This window comes from Pimephales promelas, chromosome 5, assembly GCF_988280905.1.
Source record: "Pimephales promelas chromosome 5, fPimPro1.hap1.1, whole genome shotgun sequence".
Classification (NCBI taxonomy): Eukaryota; Metazoa; Chordata; class Actinopteri; order Cypriniformes; family Leuciscidae; genus Pimephales; species Pimephales promelas.
This window is the reverse complement of record NC_142773.1, coordinates 26,663,765-26,683,153: the sequence shown is the minus strand read 5'-3', so window position 1 is coordinate 26,683,153 and position 19,389 is coordinate 26,663,765. Positions and strand designations below refer to the sequence as shown.

The 19,389-nt window shown below is 35.3% G+C and overlaps 2 protein-coding genes across 2 annotated transcripts in view; both read right to left on the bottom strand.

Moving 5' to 3' along the window:
- Window positions 1-9,325, bottom strand: part of b4galt2 (beta-1,4-galactosyltransferase 2) — a 104,739-nt gene extending 95,414 nt beyond the window's left edge. Inside the window, exon 1 of the mRNA XM_039688434.2 lies at window positions 8,891-9,325. The gene's annotated coding sequence lies outside the window, so the exon portion shown is untranslated. The remainder of the gene's footprint in view (window positions 1-8,890) is intronic.
- A 2,926-nt stretch (window positions 9,326-12,251) lies between these two features.
- Window positions 12,252-18,522, bottom strand: atp6v0b (ATPase H+ transporting V0 subunit b). The gene is made up of 8 exons (XM_089131200.1): window positions 18,279-18,522; window positions 17,523-17,571; window positions 17,258-17,341; window positions 16,182-16,259; window positions 15,808-15,877; window positions 15,550-15,601; window positions 15,251-15,441; window positions 12,252-12,645 (listed from the first exon to the last, which is right to left on the bottom strand). The coding sequence occupies exons 1-8, from the start codon at window positions 18,346-18,348 to the stop codon at window positions 12,619-12,621; spliced, it is 621 nt and encodes a 206-aa protein (XP_088987326.1). The 5' UTR covers window positions 18,349-18,522; the 3' UTR covers window positions 12,252-12,618.
- Window positions 18,523-19,389: the final 867 nt, after the last annotated feature.

Here is a 19,389-nt window from a genome sequence, read left to right as displayed (position 1 = left end):
TTTCATCTATTTTTAAAACATTAACATGCCCTGGAATAAAAACATATTGAATCTACAAAAAAACAAAACAAAGACAAAAAAAAATGAATTATAAGTCTAAAATAATAGATGAAACAATTAAAAAAAAATACTCTGAAATCATGTGGAAAAACTTAATTCGAAGAATTCTGATCCACGTGTGGTCGCTTCTAATATCCATCATAACCATTTTCTTATATTTATATTTTCTTTTTAAAACATAATCATTTTCTGAAATGCTTGGTGTGATGGTAATGCCAACAGCATTGTTTGTTATGTATGAATGTATACCTATAAATGGCAATTTAAAAGAAATGCTTTTTTTAAAAATAAACTATGGAAGAAAAGTTAAAAACTAAAATCATTTTAACACTAACAATTTAGAAACAGTAATTAGACAATAACCCCCCCCCCCCCCCCCCCAAAAAAAACAATGTTGGCCACAATTTTTTTCTTTCTTTCTATTTTAATCCACTTAGGAGAATGAAACGTTCCCCTAATTTAAAAACTTATTTGTAAGCAAAAGCCTTCAAATGACATGTTTTTTCCGATCTTTTTTAGCATTTACAATAGTGCAAAACTCAGTCCAACCCAACAAGCTGTGCCTTTCTTAACTGGAAGCATTTTCCAATTTGGTCGTCCTCCAAGATCAAAAAGCCCTATAGCCACCCCCCTGCTCTCATTCAAAATACAGTAGATGAAAACACAATTCACCTCAGCTCCTCTCATCCTCATGATAGAAAAAGTCTTATCAGGCTCATTTTCAAACAACATGCTAAGACCTGACATGAGGGGTTTCAACCCATCCAGGGAAATTAATTGGGCCAGGAGAAACCAATCAGGTCCTGACTTTGATGTTTAATAGCAAGAGCATGTTTAATAGGGTGGCAGCACCAAGTGAACCACTCCACAGACAGGCATCTTCCTCATACATGTGAGGGACTGTGACTGTCTGTCAGCAGCGCTATGATCAGTACTAATCATCTGCTCAGTTATAAAGGGCAAAACGACTGAGAAAGCTTTTCTCCAAAGCTACATTTTCAGGAAAACTACCCCAAATTATAAAACCAAAGAAAAAAATGTATGTCCAGAGGTACTCAAGCAAATTCTATGCGAAAAATCAAGGACTACAATCAGGCTTTTACAAATCTGAAATCATCTTCCAATTAAGAGGACTGCCACCACAGAAAATTATATGTATTGGAGATGTCAACATGAGAACTGGGGCTTAACTTTAAATTAAGAGCAATTACTTGTAAATTGATTTAGAGTTGAGCAGATGACTCAAGGTCATTTCTTCGAAATTTCAGCTCCAAACCCATTGACTTAATAACAGAAAATATGTATGTGAGAAATGGTGTCACTAAAAACATAAAATTTCCTACTGTGGAGAAAATACCTGACAAGCAAAATGAAACCAGCCACATTCAAAACAGTATTTACTGGAACATTTCATGCAATTGCTTATTAGCTCAAATTTTTTGAAATTAATTGTCATGGACACCACGAATGTCTGAATCTTCACACAATACATATTTGTATGAAATGGTAATCAATCACTCATGTAACAATTTGGTCTCTTGTAAACATTAGTTAACGCATTAACTAACATGAACCAATGAACAAAATATTATACAGCATTTATTAATCTTTGTTAATGTTAGCTGAGAAAAAAATGACTGCAAGGGGCAGACTAGGCTCAGACTTGTCAGGCCTGGGTGGACTCTGGAGCGGACTATTCAATGGTCAGACATCTCCAGATCCCCATCAGTACACTTGAGCATGAATCACTGTCAACGCCTTTAAAGGACAAGTACTCCAAGTCGACACCAAGTCGACCTGCGTTCTCACCCTTATTACCTCTGGTAACCATCGAGAGAACTTCCTTTCTCCTCACTATTTCTCCCTTTGCATCCGCGGTCATGGAGAAATATATTTATGATTCTCTGACAGCCGGGATCATCTTTCCTTAATCTCCCGCTGGCGCAGAGTTTTTTTCGTGGGAAAGAAGGATGGTTCTCTGTGACCGTGCATTGACTATCGAGGGCTAAACAACATCACGGTAAAGAATACTTTTCCTTAGCCGTTGATGTCTTCAGCTTTCGAGTGGTTGCAGAAAACGTCTCTGTTCACGAAATTGGACTTGCATAACGCTTACCATTTGATCCAGATAGGAAGGGGGGGGGGGAGTGGAAAACAGCATTTAATATCAGGGGGCATGAATATTTGGTTATGCCTTTCGGCCTGTCCAACTCCCCCGCCGTCTTCCAAGCACTAGTCAATGACGTGTTTATAGATATGGTCAATCAGTTCATTTATGTCTACCTGTCTCTCCAGGAACATGTTCAACACGTCAGACGAATGCTCCAGAGACTGTTAGAGAGTGGGCTTTTTGTCAAGGTGGAGAATGCGACTGTGCACGTTTCATGCACAGTCATCTCCTTTCTTGGGGTATATCTTCTCGTCCGAGGGAGTGTGCATTGATCCTGACAAGGTTAAGACTGTGGTAGATTGGCCAATTCCAGATTCCCTTTTTTTCGGTCGTTTTGATTTTTTATTTTCGTACCGTCCGGGTTCTGAGAACATCAAACCCAATGCGTTGTCTTGTATTTTTGACCGCTCCAAGCACCCATCTACTCATTGTCTCCACACTCACATGGGAGGTCGAGTCAAAGGTCTGAACTCCGCCCGATTGCGCACCGGGTCGGTTATTCGTTCCGGAGGGAGTCCGGTCAGATGTCTTTCGGTGGGGTCATGGTTCCAATGAGGCTTGCCATCCAGGGGTTAATCGTACTAGTTTTTTGGTTAAGCAACGATTCTGGTGGCCTGTTATGGCTTGTGATATTCGGGAATTGTTTTGGCTTGCTCAATTTATGCAGGACCAAAGAGTTGATAAACACTCATGGCAGCAGGTGAAGAGAGTCGAGCTGGGAGTCACTGGCCTCTGGCTACCATTTCATTACTCTGAATACCAGCCTCCCTACGGACATGACACCATTCACCTCACGCTGGCACATATCCCCAAACCTGTGATCTGCGAACAACATACTCTGCATGCCACTTCATAAAACACTCACACTTATATTAATGTAAAGAGCTTTTTATTCTCTTAAAATCTGGAGGGCATTTTTTACAACTCTTACTTTGACAATAAATAAAAACTTAACGAATCAGACAAAGATATTGATTTTCTGTGCAGGAATACATGGATCTGGGACATAACGACCTCCGTTAATCAAGGTTAATGGCATGTTTCCACTCCAAGTTACTTAAAAACAGCTCCGTATTGACAAGTAAAATGTCTAATAGCCTAAACTGTTTTCCATCCTGCCAATATTTTAAGATTAATTTAAGATTATGTCATTTTTAAGTAAAAATGTTTTTCTTCTAAAGTATCTAAAGTATAACACTGTGAAAAATGGTCCACGAATAGAGCTTGCTTCACATAAATAGACTCATTATAATAATTGGGGGAAAAAAACAAGGTCTTTCACAGTACATCATTCACGGACAAGTAAAACACAAAGAAAAGCTGAAATTACTGTTTTAGTGAAGAACCCTAAATCAATTAAGAAAAGAAAAACATCATTTTAAGTTGTTTTGGATAAGCTTCAAGAAGCTTTAGCTATACACCAGTTAGAGCTGTCAAGCTCAAATTGGGTTACAAAGTCAGACTCAGCAAAACATCTCAGAAGAAAACCCCACCCCCTAATCGCTAAAAATTAAAATAAGCCTAATTAGATGCTTCATATTGAGAGGTAGGAGGCTAAGGCCCACATATTGAAAATATATGCCTAAAAATTCTTTGACCTAAGATGATTTTCCCACATTAAAAGTGTGCTTTTCTGCCTGCAGGCATTCGTCTTCCTCTGGCTGTAAATCTGTGGCCAGCACCTGTTCAGTGGGATGCGAACGTGACATCAATTTCAGATTCAATGGTACTCTGCTTGAAGACCCACTCAGCTACTATTTCAATCTTACGACGAGTATACAGCAGCCTATACTTTTCAAAACACATTCAACTCACTACTTTGATGTAAACATCACTTTCAAGATCCTGTGCTGTGTTATGTTACCTTCTCTACAATAGCTTGAATAAGCGAAGAGAAAAATGTGAGGTCTGAAAATATGGAGGTGTAAAAAAAATCATTTTAAAATTTGTAGATCATGAACCAAAGTAAATGAATATTCCATGCTCAATGCAAGTTACAGTAAGTTCAATTGACAGAATCTATAGCATAATGTTAGTTACAACAACATTTTATTCATAACTTGTATCTGGGTCACTTCAAAGACTTATATAGCCTTAAAGGGATAGTTCACCCAAAAATGATAATTAGCCCATGATTTACTCACCCTCAAGATATCCTAAGTGTTTATGACATTCTTCTTTCAGACGAATACAATCCGAGTTATATTAAAGGGGCACTATGCAGGAATCCCGTTTTTGTCAAACAGCGACCCCTAGAGTCGCTGTGGAGTACTTGAATTTAACGTTACTGCCGTAAATACCACATGGTGTGTTACATAGTATACAATAGTACATTGTGTTTAATTTGTTGTTTAATAAGATCTAATATATGTTGTAAGTGGTGAGAATTTTCACATGATTAAATACATAGATCCGACAATTATCCTCATGAACTTTAATGGTCCAGAGTCAGAACTTTTGCCAAGTTGTGTCAGAGGTTGTGGGCTCTAATCCCTACTAGTTGTATAGTTTATTTTCCTCATCAAAACCGATTGTTTATTAGTGGTTGTATTTCAAGCAGGGACACTTTTTTGTGCATTAGGTTTAGTGATTTCACCGTAACAAATATAGAGTCTCTCAGTCCCCGCAACGGATTGAAGTGTCCGTGTGAAGACTGTGCGCGTCACAACAGAACACTATATCTGTGCCATTGATCGCAGCAGCAACGAACACTTTGCTCACTTGATTTTTAAAAACACATTTCAGATCACCTCTTATTTAACAAACTAACAAAATTAATGTTCTACTAGAGTTACCTGGAGACGTTTTAATTTGTTTGTATTTGTGCCGCGAGATGTTTCAATGGGGACAAATCACACCCGCAAATTACGCCTATGCTCGTGTCTAACTCCTCGTTCGGTCAGTCTGCCGTTTCCTCTTTTCTATGTTCCTCCGACAACGCTTTCTTAGCTTTCTGCATCTTATATCCCGGCTCAGCCATGACGATAGTGTGACAAACTCCATCCCTCCCTACCTTGTTCCTGGATGGGGGCGTGTTAAAAATCAGGAAGTTTAATGCGTACAAAAATGACTCGAATGGGAATACAACGAGATACGTCCCGGGTTTTATACGTAACTAACCCATAAATTTACATCAACTCTTAGTTAATGTTTGGGATTAACCAAGAGATAAATAAATGCTGTAGAAGTAATGTTCATTATTTGTTTATATTAACTAAAGAGTTAACTAATATTAACTAATGAAGCCTTTTTGTGAAATGTAACCGTAAGTGTAACATGCTTTTACTTAGTAGTACTTATTTTAATTTTCATCTAATATTTATTTATTTAATTCAGTTTTATTTCGACTAACGGGGAAAAAAAAGTTAGTTAACAATAGTTAGTTAGTTAACAATAACAAAACTGCTTAATATTTCTTAATAAATCCTCCAAAATTTGTATCCTCGAGAAATATAGAGATGAGTCAGAATGATTTTTTTCCATTACGGCAAAAACACACAGTAGTTTGAGCTTAACTTCCCGTCCCGGACTATTCCTTTAAGCCTAACTCAAGCAAGACAACATTTCAGCAGCCTTATTTGAACACCAGACAGTTTTCTCTTTCAGAGTTTGAAATGTATCTAATTCTGAACATCACAAAGGTAAGCCATTGCAGAGACATTCCCTGAGCAAAATGTGAACCCGTACGGCTAATTACACAGCATTGTCTTAATACAGAGTTCATACCACAGCACACAAACAAGCTGAAGAAAGGCTTTGGTGGCTGCGCTCCAGCTCCGTTAGTGTGTGAGCTCCACAGACCGCGGCCCCAGCTTTTGCCTGCCTCAAGTCCAGCTGCTCACTCTACTCAGAGCCAAGAGACAAATTAAACCGCCGCAGCTGAAGCCTTCGTTTGGACGGACCTCCAAGTTGGCATCTGGATAGACTTAGACATGATTATCCCCATTCACCTAAATACCCTTGCAACTCCCCAAGAAATAAACAGCCACCGACAAACACATTCTGTACTCCAGGGCACAACCAGACTTGACTGATGTCATAAATAATTTGTTATTTTCACGCTCACAAGTTCACTTTAAACTGTTACTGAGAAAGAGACGGAAGAGACAAAACAAAAGACAGTGAACAAAACAAAGCTGTCCACTTCATGCTACCTTTGTGGGTCTTACTGTTCCCATGACAACAAATCCCAACACCCGACGGTTTCGCTCTATAGACATGCCTCGTGTATTTGTTGAGCATAGCACAATACACATTGATCCCTAATTTCCCATCAAAACCATTCCCATCATAGAAGGAAAGGAACTCATGGGCGGCAGCAGACTCGAAAGGCCATTTATCTCTGGTGGATGCAGGCAGATTAACCAAACAGAGCAGCTCCTGTTTAAAACAAACTGTAAAATGGACCAATGGACAATCTGCCCTTGGGCCTCTCAGATATAGAAGAGCTTAAAAAGCAGACTGTGTGGGTGAATGAGAGGAACAGATACAGTCATTGAGAGAAAGTCTCTTGGAGGAACCGACGAGAACTAATGGACACATATCAGACAACAGAAGTGACTGACTGAAAATGAGTACAGCTAAAACTCAAATTGACACCCTTTTTAACTTTCCATCCTGTCTGTGATATAATCAGAATTATATTTTAATTTACTTTACATTCAATATTTATTTATTTAGTTTTGTTCATATAATGTCTGTGTATATACACACCCATTTATGTATGCAAATATATGAATTTATACACACACAAACACGTTTAAATGATATAAACACTTATATGTTAGATGCGAATAACCGTGATTAATCAATTTGGCAGCACTAATATTAGGGATGTGCAAAGATTAATTACGATTAATCGCATCCAAAATAAAAGTTTGTGTTTGCATACTATATGTGTGTTACTTATTTTGTATATATAAATACATATACATGCATGTATATATTTAAGAATTATTTGTACGTAAATACTGTGTATGTAAATAAATACATAATCTATATTATATATAAATATTGTATATATGAATAACACATTTTCTTAAATATATACATGCATGTGTGTATATATATATATATATATATATATATATATATATACACAGCACACACAAATATATTATGTAAACACAGACTTTTATTTTGGATGCAATTAATCGCAATTAATTTTTGCACAGCCCTAATATATATATATATATATATATATATATATATATATAATCTATATTATATATAAATAACACATTTTCTTAAATATATACATGCATGTGTGTGTGTGTGTGTGTGTGTGTGTATATACACACAGCGCACACAAATATATTATGTAAACACAGACTTTTATTTTGGATTAATTTTTGCACAGCCCTAATATATATATATATATATATATATATATGATACGGACAAGATATTCAGAGCAGGATCTAAATACGGACTGGATAATGTTTTTATACACAAGCATGTGAGCAAAACCTTTTAACATGCTAAAACTTCAGTCCTCACTGGCTACTATGTGATATTGTTACGGATTTACTAACATACAGGATAGGATATATTCCGCAGAAAATAGTCTTGATAAAGAGGAAAAAAGGTTAAAGAAAGAGAAACGGGTTGTTTGCAAGTGAAACTGAAACAATACTACACAACAAAACATCAAAACAAAACTGTCTCAATGCCATAATGCATGAGCTGACATTGGGCAAACGTAATGTTTTTATGAATGGAACTGTTTAAGACTGTATCACAATTTGCGAAATTAACGTGATATACTGCAATCACCGATTAAATAAAAAGGGAAGACAGCAGCATGTTAACTGGACCCCATAAACAGCAGTTGCCCTGAGACTTAAGTGCCATGATGTGCTCTCATTAATAATTTACTAATCAAAAGGTTAATGGGAAAATGTTTCATCTACAGTACGCCATACTTTTGTAAGAAAGCTTCCTACACAATATTAAGAAACACTTTCTGTGAAGTCTGAAAGCATCATGCATTATGATAAAAAATGTGATCCATTATTGTTTATAAAAGATGGTTTCCAATTATTATAGACTTTTAAATGTACCCATTCATGCTTAAGAATGAGTATAGGCATGAAAAGTGGATTTAACCATATTTCAAATCACTCTTTGAAGGTATGTATTATGTAAGTCTCATAATTTTGTTTGTTATTAATGAGAATCTACAGTTATTTAAAGATGCATTGTAAGGTATTCTAAATATCATTATAACGCATTAAACATCAACAGAGTGTTCACTCTAAATTCTTCTCCATCCATACTCTCAGATCTTCGGCCACAAAGCCACACATGTCCTGCCAGCTTCCTGTCCTGAGACACTGGGTAAGATGCTGTCCATGGATGCTGTGCTGTGGGTACCATTACACAGCATCATCCCTCTGCTTATATCTCTGCTGCTGGGAGGAGCTGAAATGTGCATTTCGATGAAAAATACTATTTTGTGGTAAAGTGATGTGGCCAAGATTTAAGATTGTATAGGCAGCATCTCTATGCTGAATACATGTACGCCTTGATCAAGATGGCAGGCAATAAAGATAGCATGTGATATTAGGGCAAAACAAAGAGCATCGTTCAAAGGAAGTCGTGCAGAGATTAAAATGTTTTCTGTTTGCACAACGTAAACACAAACATGCAATTTCTTACCTTGTTCCTATGCAAGCCAGGGGGCTCCTCTAAAAGGGATTCATCTTTGTTGTATTCACTTCAGCTGACTGTCTATTTCGGAAGAACTGTCAGTTTCAGCCATAAAGGTGTCGTCTGTGTGAAATACAGTTAGTTTGATCATAATTTCCATATAAAAAGGAGCAAGTTACTTGCCGGATACCGTTATTTCTTTCTGCAGATAACGCCGATTAATTCATTTTTCGGAAAGAAATGCACACTGGTGAAAGGATTATGCCATATTGCAGGGACATTATATTTCTCCATGTTGTTCAGAGCCCTTATCAACAGCGTACACTCCAACGATGAGACTGAATATTTTGCCCTGTATTTTCATTTGCCTGGTCTGTGTTTTTGCGAGGAGAGATGATGGGTGTGCGAATAAAGGAATAGGGAGGCAGGTTTTCTTTAGTACGGAGACTCGGAAGGCTCAATCGGAGTTCTGCTTATGCACCGCAAGAGGGCGCAGTTAATATCACCTCGATAGGTGTCGACTGTCGAGCCATGCAGCATGTAGTGTTTTGTTTTGGAATTTTGTTTTGATTCTTTCTTTTGTTGTTATTGTTGTGCCTGGGCTGAAACCACTGACCTATATAATGACATTATGTACATTATAGATCAGTGGTTGAAACACACATGTACAATTTAGTTTTTAATAGCAGCTCTTTTCCCAATTTTGAGCAGTTTCACACAAGCATGATTGACAGCGAGAGAATCAAACATCCATCGATTCGTGGTCCATTCTTTACCCAAACGTGTTCATTGCAGTTCAGTCAAGAATTAAATGTATCTCTTTTACAGCAATCACGGTTGACAGGTGAGGCTCGCTCTACTTTTATGAGTCTTGAAGGATATAAACGAAATCCATGAAACGGTGTTGCGTCCTTTGGCGCCATCTGGTGGATATTTAAAGCAGTCACCTGATCGCTAATGCATAGCCAAATAATGTTTAGTGGTATACATTGGCAATTTCCAAAGCACGATATTTTGATATTGTATTTTTAATTTGTATTTATATGTTTAAATCGGAATAATTTTGCTTTAATTTAGGGAAGATCAGAGCTAGTTGGCAGATTTTCAAGAAACAGCAAAAAAAGATACAGTAATATTAAAATATCAAACCATTATTACCATCAAACCATTATAATAAACCATTATTTGTTTACTTGTTTCCATAACAACTAGCTAACTTATATTAATATTTTAATTTAGAGCACATAATTCACAAAATATGTTCTAAAAAATACGTGGGATTTTGGGATTTATAAAATTGATAGTGTAATAATAATATAAAATAATTGATAATGTAATTGATCAATAATATCTTCTTGATGTCCCTTGAGCACCAAATCAGCATGTTAGACGGATTTCTGAAAGATCATGAGACACCGAAGACAAGTAATGGTGCTTAAAATTCAGCTTTGCAATCAGAGGAATAACTTACATTTTATTATTTTATTTTAAAATTGTTACACAGTATTTCATAATATTACTGAATTTGCTGTATTATAATTAAATAAATGCAGCCCTGTTGAGTAACAGAAAATCAGACCAACCCCAAACATTTGAATAGTAGTGCATTTCCTCCTGCAATATGGTAATGATGATTTAGCCAGTTTACTTCTATTGGCTGATCCATCATGGAGTGTGCAGTTCCACATCTATAGTGTAAAGCACTAAAATATAACTGAATTATTAGTCATCTATTGAGTTATGCTATACAATTCTACTGCTAATATAAATATAAAACATGGCACTGAACTTTTCCACTATTCCACTTTTTCCACCATTTCTTTTTTATTTCTTAGAGGACAATTATGACGCCTAGAGGATCCACTTATACACATCAAAACAATGGAATCACCACATTAACATATTTAACAATCACTAAAATAGGAGAAATGGAAAAAGAAAAAAAAAGTCAACTCCTGAACCACTAGACCACAGACAGCCAGTCCAGGTCCTGGAAGCCCCAAAGGGTCCTGAGACCTAAAGCAGGAGTTATTTCCCAGGAGTAGGTTAACCACTGAGTCATTACAACCAGGGCTAAGTTGGAATGTTTTAAAATAAACACTTGCAGGTAAAGAACGAGGGTGAAAAAAACAAAAAAAAAACAAATAATGCATCACTTCACAAAACCAGTTCAAGAATTACACAGATCAACTTGTTTACCAGACTTGAAGTGATTCACAAGTCCAGCAGTTAGTAAAATCAAGTTTAGTATTAGTATGTACCTCCAATTCACAAACACATCATTGACAGAGAAGCATCCAAGTATAGCTAGAAGAAGGTTAACTGATCTTACAAGTTTGATCATTGTTATACTGTTAGAATTCAATAACCAATGGACCTTAGCAAAGGGTAAACACCATATTTCATTTAACGTGAGTGAAAGTGAGGCTGTGATGATTAAAGGGGCTGTTTTACTGCTACATTTTTCAGCAGATGCAAAACTGAATGTACGTTTTTTTTCACAACATTTCAAATGGCCAAAATTTTGGTTGTGAAAATGAGATTTTAAAATATAGTAAAACCAGGTTTTTATTTGTGTTAAAATAAATATGGAATCTAATGCCTGTAACCTTCAACAGCTGTTTGCTGTGCTTATCTGCTATGAACTTCCTGGGCTATAATTTTCAGAAATCACTGAACAACAAAGTTGATGTTACATATCGTTCATCCAGCTTTGATTGAAGACATTATACAGTAACGACAGGGACCTAGGGAATAAAGACCACTTCTTGCTTCCAAAAAATGAAAACATACAAAAAGTAAACAAAAATCACAAGACGACTAGGGAAATACAGAATGGCAAACACCCTCATGCTTCACACACACAAAAATAAACAGCTGTATTTAATATGTACACACATCAGATTATTATTATATCCTCTTATTTATCCTCTTATTTATTTATTATTAACTTAGTTGAACTGAAGTTAGCCCTACAAAGTGAGGGACCACACCGGTAGAAATACAATTGGAGACTGGTATTCTTTTTTCTTTTCTTTTTTTTTTAACATAGTTTTGGTACAACTGTTTTCTCAAAGATATTGTTTACTTGAATTCAACATAAAAACACAACACATGAGAGTGAGATCAGGTCAAGCACACTGGATACACCAGGTGTCATCACGCAAATACAAGAATATTCTTGCATACAGAATACTTTACGATTTACAGCCATCCAATGCACAGAACCACACTAATGCAATTGATCACTTTTCTTGTACTGTACAGAACAATCACAACGAATTATATATTGAAATTTGAGATGATTACAAACATAACACCCTGTGTGTCAAAATGGACCAGAACATTGAGTCTATTGACAGTCTTTTCAGTCTCCAGGGTCATTGTTTCTATTATAAGGCTATTTTAATAAAGAAAATACCTCTCAATTAAAATAAAAATTCTAATGTTTAAATTTGATATTTATTATGACATCATGGAGGTATGGCCAAAACATTAAGTGATATTTTTATTTTCAGTATTATGAGATGTCAAACTAAGTGAGTCGTCAAAGATCTGCCTTTGACATCATCATGCACTCTTTTAAGACAAATTGGTGCACACACAATAATTCAATCTTCAGAAAATGATGGTTAAAAACAGACAAAGGAAAATACATTTAAATAATTTACTATGTATTTACAGCTGCTGTTTGCGCCAGCAACACAGCGTCTTTGATCTGTAGGTCGTGTAGTCTTCTAATCTCCCATTTTTACTTTCGATGTCTAAACAGAGAGAGAGAGAGAGAGAAACAATGTCAATGATTTTACAGGTATTGATATCTCATGGTCACAAAACATATTCTCCTGAACAGATTGAATATTGAATGGATGAACCAAAATGATATCAATAAACATCTTATTATTAGAGGCCATGACGCAAATGCAAAAGCCATATCATGATATGACAGTTTTAATAGGAGTTGCTCTTGTGTGGCTGAATAATCTCAATCTGAATTCAAGTATGCATGTCTGATCAATTTACAGTGTGTGTGACTGGAAATGGTGATAAAATATTCATTTTCCAGAAGATGATCCTGCTGGAAGCCAGACGGGGAGGAAGATGCTTCATGACAGCACTTTATCTGTTAGGTAAACCAAAGGCTTTTTTTTTTTTTTGCTAGAAGCCTACTTATGTGTATTTAAATGAAAAAAGTTTGTGTGGTTTAAAACATTGAATAGTTGTGATATATGACAGCGCTGAGAGCATCTGTCTCTCTGGCTCAGCGTCTTTTCACTTACAAGGCACTGCACAATTCGGCCTGGGATTTTATTTGCGATCTTATTAGGGCATACACAGTCTCTAGGTCACTGAGATCTTGTGAAAAGGTTGTTTATCCGACTCTCATTCTCATTGTAAATCAAAAGGTGATCGAGCTTTCTCTGTAGTCTTCCCCAAAGCTTTGGAACTGTCTACATCTGAACATCAGGGCCTCTCCATAACTGGATGCTTTTAAATCCAGTTTAAAGACTTATTTTGACTCTCTAGCATACGGGTAATGTTGTGTGTGTGTTTTAAATAGCTGGTGTTCTACGTTATGCTTGTATGTATATACAATTTTCAGTGTTTCCCAATAAAATGAAGCCATAAAACACAAATTTTATCATCTTTCTGTAAAATAACATGCTGCACAATGAGCTTTACTGTTAAAATTAAAACATGGATTATTCCTTAAATTCAGTTTTGTTTAAAAAAAAATTCAGAATTTATTTAGATTAGTATTAGTGTAGTATTACATTAGGACATATCTAAATTGTACAACAGTAATACATTTCTGTCTAGTTAAACCGAACTTATTTTGACGGGTTGCCGCGAAGACCTTTTGAGTTTCTGTGTGTTTATGTCATGATGATACAAATGAAGCAGTTAAATGATCACAAAATGACTTTCAGAGTGGATCTAGAGCCTGGAGAGGAAGTTCATGCATTTCTGTCTTCATAAAGGCAAAAAACAGCGCAAGCGCCACACGTGCTTTAGTGTCTTCAGTGTGTGTGTGTGTGATAAATAAAACTGCGCATCAGCTGCACTATTCATCACACTGAACAAGGCAAGCAGGATTTGTATTTAAATAGTCTTTGTGGTTTAATATTCACACACACTAGTCTACATCACGATTTGATTTCAAGTGTACTGAACCGCTTTCTATTTATTCCTCGAAAATATACAGTAAATTCCTTTTTTACGACTGGATTTCGTCAGCATTTTAGGAGGTCCCCCCTAAAACAATGGTAGGGGAAACAATGATTTTGATTGATTTTGATCCTTGATTTTAATCTCAATTTCTATCTTTTTTTCTACTACTCCTTTCAAATTCAGATATATTTTTATTGTATTGTAAAGCACTTAGGATCAACTATATGGTTGTGTTAAACTTGTGCTCTACAAATAAAACTTGATTTGACGCTAAAGTTAATTAGTTAACAAGACTGAGTAATACTTCTACAGCATTTTTATTAAATGTTAATTTCAACATTTACTAATGCATTATTAAAATCAAAAGTCATGTGTTAACATTAGTTAATGTATGGAGCTTATAATATGACAAAATGATTTGAATTTGAATTGTGTATATTTGAATTATTGAAGCGTAATCTAACAAAATGTAATATTGTGTGGAATTTTACGTAAATAATTCTGAATTTGATTTCTTTAAACGAATATTTAACCTTTGAACTATTATTAGAATATTAGTAAATCTAATCAAGCCATTTTCTCATTTTTCTACTCTTAATATTAAATCAAAAAATGACTGAACGAATGATACACGGATTCTCTCGAACGTACTTTCTGTAATCTGAATTTTAGAAAACTGAATTTGAAGTTAAGAATTTCTTATTCTATATTTGCAGTCTAAGAAAAAATAGCTGTTAGAAAATACATATCTATAAAATTCAGCCATAAAACATCTCAATTTGTTAATTTCAAATATTCAATATTTGTTAAAAGAAATCAAATTCAGAACTATTTAAAATTCCACACATTACTAATTTTTGTTAGATTACCCTTGTCAATAATTAAAATTGACACATTTTGTCAAATTATAAGCTCCATATTAATACACTCTGAAATAACATGAACAACTGTATTTTTATTAACCAACATTAAGAAAGAATAATAAATACAGTAATAAATGTATAGCTCATTGTTAGTTCATGTTGGTTGATACATTAACTAATGTTAACAAATGAGACCATATTGTAAAGTGTTACCAAAAAGTTTAGTTTGATCATTAAAAGCTTTATTTAGTGAACAAAGTCCACAACAGCTTATATTAAAATATTGCAGGAGAAAAAAAAAACATGCATGGTAATTTAAGAAAAAAACACTTGCCTGCAAGATGGCTACGATCACTCCAAACAGTCCAATGGCACTGCCGAAAATTTCAACAATGAGGATCTTGACAAAGAGGCTGGCATTCTGAGCATCAGCCAGGGCAGCTCCACTGCCCACGATGCCAACACAGATCCCACAGAAGAGGTTTGAAAAACCAACAGTGAGTCCAGCACCAAACATGGAGTAGCCTGAAAAAAAACAGCACCATTGTGTCATCCAAATTCATTTGGTTGCTCAGAAGAAGCAAAGAAAACCATTTCACTAGAGACGAGAAGTGATTTAGAAGTAAAATGCACCTGCTTGGTAGTTCCTTGCCCCAATAGTCTCTGGAGTCGTGCCACTGAAGTTCTAAATGACATAAAAAACAAAAACAATGTTGAGAACAATTATCGTACTGGACATGTAATACAGCTAATTTAAATTATGTAAAAAAAAAAAAAAAAAAAAAAAAAAAGCTTAGGGAAAACATCTGCTCTCTTTTCTAAACCTAGAACTCAAGATTTACTCTAAAGCCAATGTGTTTATAGAATAAAATTTAAAAAGTTTTAACTTACCTCTGCCAAATTGCTAATGACAATTGCCATGATGATCCCATAAATGGCAACAGCTTCACAAAAGATAATGCTAGAAAGGAAAAAATTAACTGTCACTACGTGCAAATGTGAGCCAATAAACCAGAGTTACAAGACAGGAATCATAAGAACAAAAGGCTCATCTGACAAAAGCGGCATGAGCCAAAAATATATGTATATTTTAGAGATGTCTGCCTAAAAATTTGACTTCATTCAAGTTTAGCCTTTTTTCCCCATGACAACTAATGTACCCAGAAGTGTCTAAATCAGGATATTAGGCAGCAATAAAGGAGAATCTTTTCACATAAAACTTAGAACACACATAAAACACGCAACATTAAGCACACTCCATATACCTGACAAGATTTTTGGTCTTGATTCTAGGGGCTTTGACCCCTCCACCAATAATGCTGGACCCAGTGATGTAAATCCCCCTGCAGGGTCACAACACAAAATACATCATTTACACATACATAACATACAAACATATGTAAATGACTGTTTGTTTACCACCATTCAAATATCTAAATGGGTATATAGCACAAAAGGAGAATGCTATAAGCTTTTGCATTAGAGGTCGACCGATATGGTTTTTTTCACGCCGATGCCGATACCGATCTTTTGAAATCTGGGTCGGCCGATTAATGCTGCCGATTTATTTTGGCCGATATTTGCTTGGTTTTTAACCTCTATTTGAAAGATAAAATGTAAAAGAAATGATAATTACTTAACATAGACAAACTTTCTCAACAAAAACATTTTATCCTCTCAAAAAACATGTATTTCCTGAAACATGTATTTTTGGTTTGTTTTGTTTGTTGACGGACAAAGACAAATGGACATAATCTAATTATCATGATAGCAACTCTTCTGTGATAATGCAACTTCAACTACGATTAAAAGTAGCCGAATATCTTGTCGCTTATTCAAGTTTTTTTTTGAAGTTGGCAGTAACATATCAAAAGTTTTTAATTAAATATAAAGGAGTTATACGAACTCAATCATAGCCGTTAGCTCCTTAGGCACTGGATGAGGTCTGCTGCTCACTCGGCTGGAAAACGACTCTAGCGACAGCGCGCGTCAAACACGTGTTCCACGACAACACTAGGCTGCCCACAGATGCGCCTGCCTAATAATCGGCTTGATATACTGTGATATTGGCCGATGCCGATTATGTTAAAAATTGCCAAAAATCGGCCGATTAATCGTCCGACCGATTAATCGTCCGACCGATTAATCGGTCAACCTCTATTTTGCATTAGGTCATATTCTGGTGAGTGAGCTACTGATATAAAGAGTCGAAAGCTTCTTTTTTTATGGACCTCTTTCAACAAAACACTGCAGAAGAGGATATGGAAAACTGTTCTACATGTCAAAATTTCCCATTGTTGCTTTTTGTGACAGACTAAAAAGAGGAAATGGACAGTCTCACCATGCAGCTCCAACAACAGAAAGAGAGATGGCCAGGCCAATTCCAAGATTAGCCCACATAAATGGAGAAGTCTCTGTTAAAAACCTGTGACAGAAAAGTTTAGGTTATCATTCAAGACATCATAAGAAGCATTTTATTCATTTACTTCAGGTCTTACATTAAGTTTTGTGGATATCAGTTATGTAACAAATGTTACTGTAATGAACAATAAAATCCTGCTTAGCAATAACATGCTTTAATGTTTCAAGGATTACTAAACACATACCATGCTATATCAAATCGAAATCCAAGATCAAATATCGTATAGCAAGTACCTTTGGGGAGAAAAAAATGTATTAGTAGAGTTTAAATTACATGTAAATAAGCAGAGTGTGTACCAAAAAAGAAAAACTAAAATCAGTGGAATAATCTGAATTGAAGGTAAATATGGATAGCCTTTTTCCATTCAAAATCATAGAGGGTATGTGTGAAAGCTCACAGTCATGTGAGAGCCATCTTCCTCATTTGGTCATAAACCCTGTTTAACTGCCTAAGATCTACTTTTTTTTAAAATCCATATAACATGTTGAATTTTCTTCTTGTGCGATTCCAGCCCATGTGTGGAGATGAATAGAATATAAATACTAGACAAACATTTCAACTATAGCTAAAATAATTTACGTTCTCAACTTCTCATCAGAGCAGCAGGTGTAACGTTATGTCTAATTCTCAATGGCAGCATTTAAAATTGTTGGTACTATCACTAGATCTCGAATTTAAAATGTGTACACTATTGTTTTATTACAACAGCCTTTAATACCATTAAAATTATATTTAAATGATTATTTGACGTAATCGTGCTAGTGTATGGCAGCTAATGTCAGTTGATGCTAGCAAAAAAATGGCTTTCCAGCTAAAGCAAAATGAGAAACAGAGAAAGATTAAAAAGATATCTACGTACGATCAAAGCTGATACAGATCATTATATTAAGATGCGTGTGTTATTTGTGTGCTTATGTCAGCAGTTTTCATTAGCGCTTACCGACAATCAGGATGGTCGTCCAGAAGGCCAAAGTGACCCCGGTGTATAAAATTGCGTGCCCGTTCATCATCCACTCCAACAACAGCGCCAGTTTTGCTCTCTAAAGGTTCTCCCACGAATAAACCTAAAGCTACTGTGATGTTATTTTCTGTTGGATAATTGTATTTTGAAGAGAAACGGATTCCTGTGAGCCCTTCGAAGTGGCGAAGGCTGTAAATCCTGCATCCATCAGAGGGGAAGGAGTCACCAGCTGATCATGTGACGAGCTCGAGCTGTCCACGTGACGCAAAACGTCACTCTTCCTTTTAGTGATCTAGTTAAACGCTGATCTGCGATCAGCTCATATTGGGTTTCCTTTGTCCATATATCAAATGACAAACAAACAAGTATAATTGAAACATATTAATTGAATTTAGCTACTTTGCTGAGCGACATTTTACTAAGAAAATATAGATGTTCATTAATTTGTTTTACTAGACCTAGCTGCTCGTTTGTCTGCCATACACATAGCCTACATATTGTTTCATTGTCTGTTGTCTATTAAAAAAGACATAGGCAACTCTGTCATGTAAATTTTCACAAGATTAATATATATTAATCTTGTGAAAATTTACATGACAGAGTTGCCTATGTCTTTTTTAATAGACATATATATATCAAATATATATATATATATCAAATATATAACCCTAACCCTATCAAATAAAAAATAGGTTTAAGAGAAACTGATTGTAAATCAGAAGTGAAAATATGAACATTATAATATTCATAAAAGTGCATATTCATAAAAGTGCATTTATATTCATAAAAGTGCAATTGTAATGGCTTTTAAAATAAATATTTTAAATAAGAAAATAAGGTTTAGGAAAAACTGATTGTAAAACAGTCAGAATAAGGAGGACTATAATAAACTAATAAACACCTGAAAAAATAACAACAACAACAAAAAGTTTTTAATTTTAATTTATTGCAGTTTTTCCTTTACCCAGGCGATGGCAGTAAATTCCCAATAATGGAGGAACATCTAAAATTCAGGCGTTTGTCAGAAGAAAATCCACTGATGACTTGTATCATCATTCTAAACCTCAAGAGAAACACTAAATTGAAACTC